This window comes from Caenorhabditis briggsae (assembly GCF_000004555.2).
Source record: "Caenorhabditis briggsae complete genome, chrIII, whole genome shotgun sequence".
Classification (NCBI taxonomy): Eukaryota; Metazoa; Nematoda; class Chromadorea; order Rhabditida; family Rhabditidae; genus Caenorhabditis; species Caenorhabditis briggsae.
The window spans coordinates 2,345,949-2,357,352 of record NC_013490.2 but is presented as its reverse complement, the minus strand read 5'-3'; the positions used below and the strand labels follow the sequence as shown (position 1 = coordinate 2,357,352).

Below are 11,404 nucleotides of genomic sequence, written 5' to 3'. Positions count from 1 at the left end.
TTGCCATAAAAGTTTTTCAATTCTCAGAAATCTCAATTTGAACGTCTACAATGAGATTCACTCATCAAAAGAGAAAAAAACAAAACACGGAAACGTTAATGTGTCGCTAAGAGTGTGTCGAGAAAGAGAGATGCGCGCGCGGAAAGCGAACACCCGTAGCGGATCGGAATGAGAGAGGTGAAGAGGTCACCCAACTGTACGAGAGTGCAGAAAAAATAATAGAGTGGTGTAAGAGACGCAGAGAACGGTTTGGTGTAATATGAATACACATAGTGATCGGTTGATGGTGAAGGTGGGAGGTGGTGATGGGTGCAGCCAAACGGAGAATAAAAGAAAGAAGAGGAAGACAGGCCCCTGGTTATGCTCACCACATGGTGTGCACCGTCATCTCTATTTGCATGGTGGTAGGTCAGATCGTCGTCCTGTCTGGTGCCTGGGGCTCAATTGACTTTTATCCGCATGGGTGGGTGGTGGGAGGAAGTGAGAAGAAGAAGACAGATAGGTGAGGGGGGTTGGTGTGGAAGCTCATGACAAGTCACCACTCGTTTACACCATTTTATTATTCATTGCACTCGGTGAGGTAAATGAGGGGAGGGTCACACCCACTAAAATTTGGAATAGAGGGAGAATGAATAATCTCAGAATAGAGAACAGTGGCAAATCTGAAGGAAATGAATAAGTTTTCGGGAAATGGACAAATTAAATTTTCAGGATCAATATCATCTGAACCTCAATCTTAAAATTTAGGATAGTCGATAAAAAAGAAAATACAGTAAACATTCTATTGAAACGGCTTCTAAACCGTCAAATATGAGCTCATATATCTCATTCCCTGTGAAAGATAACAAAAAGTTGTCTGCTGACAAAATGTTTATTATAATATAAAATTTTTTGTCAGTTGATCGCTTTTGGTATCTTTCACCGAATCTGAAATAAATTGGCTCAAAATTATTAGTTTGAAAATCATTATATTAGAGTGTGTGGTATCTGTTCACCATTCTCACACATTTACCGTAATTCCTCTAAAAGAAGCTTACCCAGATTGTCAACTTCGAGCTCACATATCTCATTTCCTATGAAAGGTATCAAAAAGTAATCAGCTAATGAAATGTTCATTATAAAACCAAAAATATTTTGTCAGTTGACTACTTTTCTATATCTCTCACGAGAGCCAAGCTAACTTGGTTCGAAGTTGATAATTGAGAAAGTCATTCTATCAGAGAGTTTAGTGTATGTTTTCAGGAAATTGGCAGATGAACAACCTTTAACCTTACATTTTGGGCATATGCCGATTAAAAAAAATGTTTTATACGTAATGCGGTCAGAACAGGAAACTTAGAAAAAATAGGCTGGTAATCTATAAACTTTCGAAGATTATCTTTATTGAAGATAATCTTTATTGGAAAAATCCGAAAACTGGGATCTCGCTGGAAATCCAGTGAATTTCAAAAAATATTGACATCTAGAATTCTCCAATTACTCTAGAACCTCAAAAACTCTGCAGCTAGAGACCCAAGACCTAATCAATCAAGAATCTAATTTCATAAGAAACTTGAAAACAGGATTTCTTGATAAATAATGTTTTTCAAAAGACTCTACTCAATTGTTATTGTCCGATTCTAAATTATTACCAGTCTTACCCAATAGAATGTTCAAAATCTACTTCACCATGAAATATTCAAGAAAACGTGATGAGCGGTGCTCTCGAAGTCTTCTCTCTGTTGTCTAGGCACGACTACTACTTGAAAAACATAGACAGAGGTAGTAAAAAGCTAAAAAGATGCGGTTGCTAGGTGTCACTTCAAGTTTTGGAGGCCCTTGAGATGTTTTCAAAAGGAATATGAAGAAAAATAAAATGTCTGGACTCTCAAGTCTTCTAGAAAAGCTTTTAGCACTCCAGTTCGATCTAAAATGAAAAAACACCTAAAAGGCACAAAAACAGCAAGATGTCAAATGAAGTTTCATCAATAAGTAATGATCTAGTTGTGATCGTGTTGCAACACAAGAAAAAAGCGAAATGAGAACGAGAAGAACAGAGAAATTGAGAAACAGCGAAATGGGGGAGGGAATGGAAAATAAAATGAGATGCGCGATAATAATGTAGGTCAAAAAGCCATTCTCGATATGGAGGGAGAAGATGAACATGTTACTATGTTATCTTTCGCAATTTTGAGACCGAAAGTTGGACAGGGCTAAAATAGATTCTGGAAACTAATTTTATCAGTTAAATTGCTTCAACTACTAACGATACCTGAGGAATTCGCTGAAACTGAGGAAGAAACACCACTAAAAAACTGAAGGTGGCAATAGGTACACACAAAACGCGCAATATGATAAGAGGGGGAGAAAAGGGTAGAGAGCACAATGGCGCCCGGCGTGAAGAAACAATGGCACAAGTGTTGTTTAGAGGTGACGGTTAGCGGGAGTGAGGTATGCAAATAAAACACACGCACACACAGACGCGCCCATGCAGTTTGCCTTAAAAAAAATGATTGAAAGGACACGGAGAGAGGGAGTCGACCCCGTAATATCGGGTCGGCAACGCACTTTGATTAGCTATCCGCCGTCCTCGTCCCCCCTCTCCGCCAATCTGTTCGATTGATTGATTAGAGAATGATTGATCCGTCATTACACTTGACATTTGTTTCGTAATTATTATTGTGGGGGGTTTCGAAAGTATGAGGAACAGAAGAAGAAGAAAACGCATGTAGGAAATGAGAAGACGAATGTCATATTGTTGTTGTTAGATAAGGAGTAGGGGGAATCAGTTCGGTCTTATCAGCCGGAAATTTGAACACATCGTTTCTACAAGAAAATATGTATTTTCTCTGCCAAAGTTAGGTTTACTGGACTCATCAACGTCTAGCTGTTAGGTCATTGAAGTTTTTCTTTCAAGAATTTCGTTTTGTGTAAGGTTGAAAAATGGTATCTTTGAAACACGTTTGAATAAACACTTTGATATAATAGAATGACATCTTAACTTCTAATTTTGAGCTCATACATATATCCTGTGACAGATATCAAAAAGTTGTCAACCGGTTAAATGTTTATCATAACATCAGGAATATTTTGCCTATTAACCACTTTGTGATACCTTTCACAGGAACCGAGATAAATTAGCTTAAAGTAGAAAGTTAAGGGGTCATACCATTAGAGCGTTTACAGTGATCAATATAATTTCAAGATGGGCATTGTTAAAGTTTCAATCATAAAATTTAGGCGTGACGAATTTGAAATTTTCAGGGACCTTTTTGTGCCACTGGAAAAATTGAACAACTGATGTGAGATCTCGAGAAATGGAAAAGAAAAGAAACAATTATTTTATATTTCATGAGATTTTGGAGCATCCGAGTTCAGGTGATTTGAGCTTGTCAGTTGTAATCTGTCAACTTTGAATCAAATACGCACAAAAATCGGCTATTACGAGATTAAAAATCACCCAAAATAGAATGGGCATACCTCAAGACCTGTAACAGAAAAAAACTTTAGCAGCTAATTTCCAGCCGATTTATCTCGGTTCGTGTAAAAGATATCAACAAATTGTCAACTAATAAATTGTTCATCATATTATCACATACATTTCATCAGCTCACACATTTTCGTATCTTTCACCGGAACTAAGATAAATTTGCAGAAAGTTGAAAGTAAGGAGCAATCCATTCTATTAGAACGTTTACGGTATGTTTGATTCGATACAAGATTTTCCAAAAAACTTTATTAGGTGAAACATTATAAGCAATACAGTGAATGAAAACAGTGCCTAAGCGTGATATTTTCGTTTTGTGAACCACAAAAGCAAGCCAACGACAATTATTCATATACAGACACCACAATGAACTGACGATGATGCTCGCAGAATGCGCTAGCGACACCAACCCAACATAGTGACTGATCATCGAGATGGTTTCGGGTACCGTACTCCTCGGCTTCATCCCACCAAGTGTCGGCGATAGAGTCGTTCACTCGAGATCCCATCCAGATATTCATGTTCTTGTTTCGATCGCTTCTGAAAGTCAACAGGGATTCCTTCAGAGACATTCGACAAAAAATAAAAATACCTGAATTCTCCTCTAATCGCAAGCATCCTAGCCCACTGAGCTGCAATATCGGCAAGTCGGACAGAAGGTTCTAATGGTGGACAAGCCATTCCTCTTCGAATTTTGTTCATTCTATCGATAAGACAATCCAGAGGTTCTCTCCATTCGACTCTCTGAGTAGTGGATTGCAAAGTTCCAAGCGGGTATTGCGGTGGGAGAGATGGTTGAGGTGGTGGAGGTGGCGGTGGCAAATGATCTCGTTTTGCAGTTCTTCAATAGCATCTTTCTATTGAATTTTGAAGTTTAAAAAGCAACTCACTTTAGAATAGATGTCTTGCGAACATAGGAATCAGTGGTTTTCCATTCGGAATCTTGACTACTCGGCTCATCATTTCTACTGTACTCGCGAATAATTGTAGTGGGCACTACACGGTCGATTCCTGGTATTTTGAGATGTTTATGCTTATAGAGATAATTACTCTGAGAATATTGTAAACCTTGTGATAGAAAACCCTCCTACTGTTCAATTTTGAGCTAATTCGTATCGGTTACTCTCGAAGATTATAAAAAATTGTCAACTGATAAATTGCTTATCATAATATCACAAAAATTTTATTAATTGACACATCGTCTATAATTTTCACAAGATTCAAGAAAAATTAGTTGAAACTTGACAGTTTGAGAATCTTATTTTATAGGTTTTACGGTACTCCTGATTCTAAATTCTCATCTCTATTCGAATTTCGAAACGTTTTCCTGTTTCAGAAGCACATTTATCATTTTGGGATGATACACTTTTTTCCCAATTTATCTCTATTTCCATGGAAGATATTAAAATTGGCGCACTAATGAAAGTTTTTACAATTTTGTTATACAATCAATTTGTCAACCACATTTTGATTTTTTTTCACAGAAACCGAAGTACACGCTCTAATAGGATGACCTCCTATCTATAAAATTCAAACTCATATATTTTTTTTCCGGCGAGAGATATTTAAAAATGACCGACTGATAAATTATTGGTGATAATATGATACTCATTTTGTTAGTTGACCACCTTTTGATATCTTTTACAGAAATTGTGATAATTGAACACAAAATTGACGGTTTGGATGGATTTTTTTTAGAAGAAGTATGGTAATTTTACCAAATTTATCTCAGTTTGTTTCACATATTTTAGAAATCTGTTCACTGACAAAAGAATTGTGATGTTATGATAAACGTTTTGTCAGTTGACCACTTTTTGATAATTCATAAAGGAAATGAGAAATAGGAGCTTAAATTTGACTGTCTGGGTGCGCTTAATATTAGCGTGTAAACGATAACTTGTGTTTGACACATCGCGTCTTAGTTCTTTCAAACCTTGGCTTACTTTTCACTGGGTACTCTCGTTCAACTACGGTTTCACGAGCTCTTGGTATCCTATAATTGACTTCCTCGCGTTTTGGTTCGGTAAGCACATCACGATAGGTGTGAACCGTGTCATAATCCGGTTCGCGGAACGTGTTTCTATTTTTCGAGTAATATCGGTGACCGTCAATTGATGGTGACGGTGGCGGTGGATTATCATCAAAGTGCGTCGTTTTCTGCGAATAATAACCAGTCATCATCAGCGGTTCTTTTCAAATGTAGCATCAGTCACTCTCTGTCTTTTTACTCACCACATCCGTCACAGATAATAATTGTCCACCAGTTGTGAATCGTTCCATTCGTTTTCGAGTAATTGTGTGCCTTTGTTCTTCGCGGTTTGGAACCAGCATCGGAGGGAGAAATGCATCGAAATTCATGGTTTTGCGTTTTGGGAACCTCAACGTTTACGTACTAATACAATTCAACAAGAATTGAATAAATTTAAATTTATAAAACTGGAATTCCAAGACTCCTCGTTTCTAAAAAGCCTAGAACATTCCAGAACTGTAAAATTGTGCAACGAAATGGAAGAAAGTCGAAAAGATGGAAAATGGAAAACTGATGGCACGACTATTCAAACACGCAAGCATCATTTCATTTTTGACGCTGACGCCTACTTTTCCATTGAAATTCTTTCCTGGAAATTTCATAAAAATGCGTCACCAGGTGACATTTTATTTCTCGCTCTGTTTACCTTGCAAACACGTTCCAATCTGTTTTATAATTGGAGAAAAAAAAAATCATAATACTGGAATTTTCAGAGGAATTATGAATAGAGGGAGGAAGAGTTGGAAATTAAAGAGTTAAAGGAGGGTAGACATCAAAAATTTCAAAATTTTCATTTTTACTCAAAAGATATAACTCAGAAGTATAAATATAGCTATGTACTTAAAAACCTGAAAAAAACACTTCAAGGACGAAAAAATGCTCTTTTTTGTCACCCTAATTTCTTCACTAGCTTGCTGCTGCGGCGTCGCTTCATAATGTGAAAAACGCGATGGTCGCCTCTTACACGCGTAGTGTAGTGGGTACGCTCTAGGCTAGTATTCAGGAGGTCAGAGGTTCAATCCCTGCTGGTGTTTTCACTTTTTTCTTCCCTTGTTTCCTTCGGATTGAACTTTTTGAACTCGGAATTTCTGAAGGGCTACCAGCGTGCCGCCGAGGCCTCGCTCCGAGGTACCAAAATCAGTTGAAAATGAAGAAACTTGTTTTATTATGTTAACAAATAAATTATGAAAAAAACTACAATTAATTTTTAGAAAGAGACATAACAATTGAAAAAAAACCACATAATTAAAAAAATCCTCGTGCAGGGCTGGTCGTCGGAAGGTGAAGGAAGCAGTAAAAATGGAGACGTCTCTGAAAACCCTAGTCATAAAACAGTTTTTATTCCTAGAATAATAACGAGAAGTAATGAGATAAATAGGAACAGTGAAGAAACGGTTATCGAAGAGAAAATAGTTTTTTTCGCATGCCTATAAAAAACACCGGCGACTGGCAAAATAATCAATCGATAGAACTTTAAATTTACATAAAAAATTCACTTTTACATGGGTTTTATAATAAATAAGAAAAAAGAGCTTTTTTAATGTTTGAAGTCGTTAAAAATTGAAAAAAATAAAGTCGGGAAATAAAAAAATAAAAATGTTTGCGCGTGGGATTGCGTGCTTTAGGTGCGAACACCGCGACGGCAAAATACACATTCCCTGAAATTTTCCCCGAAATTTTTGCTGTCTGCCCTCCTTTAAATATTCAGATGGTTTTGAATATTGAAACAAGAGACACACATTTATTTGCAAAAACATACCGTAAAATCTGTAATAGACGAGATGTAATAGACGGCTTTTATCTTTGAACCAATGTATCTCGGTTCCTGAATTCATAATTTGTTACTATAATATCACACAAATTTTAACAACTACGCATTTTTGATAACTTGCACAGGAGTTGAGAGAAATCAACTCAAACTTGACATTGTGGCGGCTCGAGGATAGTAAGAATTGCGTTTTTTTTTTTTCATTTAGAGTGAGTCAATTGTCGTTTAGTGTCTATGTAACAAAGACAATAATATGAATTGCTAGTAACAATATTGCCAACAAAGTTCTGTCCGAAAGTAGCCACAATGTTTTGAAATATGGAGGTTACTTTATTAGAATCAATCATGAGAACTCCGTTGAGTTCTTGACAAGTTTCTGTAACTGACAATGAAATAGTTCTTTCTAATTAAATAAATTTTTTGTGTTTTGAATTCCAGGAGAAAATATAATTTTCTAAAACTTTTTCTATTTTCCGAAAATATCTGGCATAATATCGCAAAAAAGTTTATAGTTGACAGGTTTTCAATATCTCTCAAATAAACCGAAATATTTGAACTCGAAGAACATGTATAGGATGGCGTTCTAAAGTATGCGGCATAAGGATTGGACCCCCATCAATGAGTGTTTGGCACAAACCAAAACGGAAAACACAATTTCAAAAACTCATATGAATTCAACATGTCTAAGGCCCTGTGATCACCAATTTTGAAACTTGTAAGGCTCTAAATACACTTTCAAAGCCGCATTGAAATATAGGTTTCTGAAAATGATCGAAACGTCTAGAACGAAATTTTTTCCATATTGAATGTATCTATTTTTGACAATTTTTAACCGTAAATTTTGATATTTTTTCTTAAAAACTTCATGACACGTTCTAAAAAGTAAATTTTGAGCTTTAAACATGGCTCAATCGATTTAAAAGGTTAGATATTTTAAAATGCTCAGTTTTACCGATTTTCGAAAAAAAAAGTTGTTTCTAACAAGGGAAGTACCCGAAGTGTCCCCTCGTTTTTTCTTAGATATTGGTAGCAAAAAATGCCCCTCCCATGGACTAGCACAAAACAGATAATATAAGCTGCCTATGCGCAGGTACATCAGAATGACAAAACTTTTTGTGTTTTTTCAGAAAAAGTGGTTCATCTCTATTCAAGAAATCATAACTTTGTACAGAGGAAAGGTAAATATTTGAGCTAACATGTATCTTAGATAACAGATTACAGACTTCAAAAAACTCAATTACACCTTTGTTCAATCTTTGCAAAGAAATTTATTATGATGGGAAATGTCCGAATGGTCCAATACTGTGAAATCAAAAAATGTCAATTTTCGGAAAAACGTCTTCGGGACTATGTCTATTCAATTCCTTTTATGTCATAATGCACAACTAAGGTCTCAAATATATAGCTCACCGTTCATTTAAGAAAGATTTTTGAAAAAATAATAATTTTAAACTCAATTCCATGTACCCCTATACAAAAGATAGTCGTATTTTCATAACGCACATGGTACCTGTACTTCAAAGTCGATTAACTCGATTTCTATGAAAGATATCAAAAATTTATCAACTGATAAGATGCTTGTTATTCTGTCACTAACACTCTCAAAGTTGGTAAGTTTACGATATCTATCACAAAAAATTAGATAATTGAGCTTCAAGTATTTTGGAAAACGGTTTATTAGTGCATCTATGGTAATTATGAGTCACCTGCAAATTTTCAGATTTTTTCATGTTTTCTCTGTTACAGATTCTGGATTAACTGTTCATTGAGAGAGTAATACTGTAATTTCGGAAAAAAATAAGATGATCACGGTAATCAAACGAGATAGTCGGGTTTGTGGGTTTTATCATAGCAAAATAATCACGGTGTCTCGGGGGATTATCAGTAGTGCTTTGGGTATTGGATAATCAAAAATTTGGAGAAAGGGTTGTAAAACAGATGAGTTAATCACATTGAATAGCATCGGGGATGAGGAATAGCTATGCGAAGGTTACGGATAGGGGACGTCTTCTTGAACCATCACGCCGAAACAAAGAAGTGCGTCAAATCCGAGGTTATGCCAAAAGCTGCACGTCGTCTCCAATCACAGAATTTTCATCACATCAGTTTTTTCAGTGTTCTTATTGGTTATTAACGCAGGAGATTGGATTCTGAAAGTTGCATGGTTAAGTTTGTTTTGTTGCATTTCTGAGAAACTCACAATATGAGGTATAAACTAGTAGTTGATTATCATGGTTGAAGAAACGGATTAGGAACCCATGAAGTTTGAAGAAAAACTCGAGCTCTCACATCGTATCTTCTGAAAAAAGCAGCATTGAATGACTAAACAGAAAATTGACACAGAAGGCGAAAGAGAGTGAGCAATGTGTGCGCTAAACGTTGGAATGCTTGATGAGGTGCCCCGAAGAGTTGTCCCACACACTCTTAATGACATCGAGAATGCCTCGACGGACTTTTTTATTATAGGAAATGGAAAAAAAAACCCCGCAAAAGGGAATAGGAATCGAGGGAAAAAAGAAGATAGGGGAATTGGGAATCGGAGGAGAAGAAGAAGAAGAACAAAAACGTCTTGAAAAGGAGAACAGAAAAGCGGGAAGAAGACGGCGTCGTCGACAGAGAAGAGTAGAAGCCGCAAGAATTTTTGGAGGATGGGGTGGAAATAAAAAAGAAGAAGAAGAAGGAGACGCTGTGGAGTGATGGACACTTGCCGAAATTGAAAATTCTAGAAAAGATCTTTTCATTTCGATGGGAAAAAATGAAGGAAAGCATCAGATGGTTGAGTAAAAAATATAGGAATTATTTATGAAGTTTGGAGTAAATGGGGATTTCGAAGACTCTTAAATAGCGCCTGATTTTCAGAGCAGAACCTACAGTACACCTTGCCCATAGCATAAGCTAGCAAGTTCGCATAAAGGGAAATACTTTCAAATAATACTGAAGAAAAAATTCTACTCCCGCCGAATCAAGAAGTAGGGATGAAAGATGAAACTAGGAGGGGTCCACTTTCTCCTACGCAATGCCCTATACGGATTTTGTTTCAACAAATTTTGAGATATTTGACTAGAGAAAAGAGCAACTACAGTACCGCCAGCAACTACTGTACCGCTGTAAGAAGCACCTACTTTTTCCGTTTTTGTACTGGTCAATAAGATATCCAAAAATGAATTTTTATTTGATTTTAGTTCATTTTCAGAAATCTGGAGCTTGGCTGTCGAGTTTTGATCATTTTTAAAATGTTGGAAAATGCAGAACAGATCTAGATTAAAAACTTTGCATTCATAGGATTTTCGGATGTTCCTAGTTTCTCAGCTATTTGCCGATTTTTGGAAAGCACCCATTTTTTTGCCTGTTTTTGCACTGAATACGTGAAAAAGCGAGTTTCTTTTAGAAATTTGAAATAAGCTGAAAAACTAGAATTTTTCAAAAAAATCTGTGAATGCATAGTTTTCTATATAGGTGTGGTTGAAAATGGTCAAAAATAAACTGAAAAATTAATTTTTGTTCATCTTATTGACCTTTACTGTAGCTTATTTCTTATAAAAGATATCGCAAAGTGGACCACTGACATCTTATTGACTAGTACTGTATAACTTGGAAAAGATGCTAAAATAGAACGCTTACCGCTGTTTTTCTTATATGAGATTCTAGCTGTCTTTTGTTTTCCAAATTCCTAAAGCAATTTTGAATTGCCATTGTTAGAAGAAGAAAAAAAAGAAGAGAGAAAAAAAAGCAACATTGGCAAGAAAAAACGGAGAAGAATCAGGGAATGTGTGGTTGTTTGCGCACATGCGTCAAGAAAGGAGGAGGCTTGCAAAAGATGGAAAGACGATGGAGAAGAAAAACGGAGTAAGCAGAGGACCATGAAAAATTGCTTCGTTGTGGGGGGGGGGGGGTCTGTCCCACTCACAAAAACGCTGAAAAATGGGATTGCATGGAAAACAGAAAGAGATTCAGAGAAACGGTCCGACGGACCCACGGGGTGGCGAGCATGAAAAGAAAAGAGAAACGAAGAAGAAAAAGAGCCCCATCCATCCGTTAGTTGTTGTTGTGCTGCGTTTTGTATCTTCTGTGTAAGAAGGGAGGAAGAGGGGATGGGTATGGTGGGGTGGGGTGCGAAGAGAAGAGACGACAACAAAAAGAG

The 11,404-nt window shown here is 36.5% G+C and overlaps 1 protein-coding gene across 1 annotated transcript; it reads right to left on the bottom strand.

Annotated features, from left to right (window-relative positions):
• Positions 1-3,810: 3,810 nt before the first annotated feature.
• On the bottom strand, positions 3,811-5,644 carry CBG11712 (the record flags this gene model as incomplete). Its single annotated transcript, XM_002640922.1, has 4 exons — positions 3,811-4,006; positions 4,059-4,307; positions 4,357-4,477; positions 5,410-5,644. 4 exons carry the CDS (start codon positions 5,642-5,644, stop codon positions 3,811-3,813), a joined length of 801 nt encoding a protein of 266 aa, XP_002640968.1.
• Between the last annotated feature and the right edge of the window lie 5,760 nt (positions 5,645-11,404).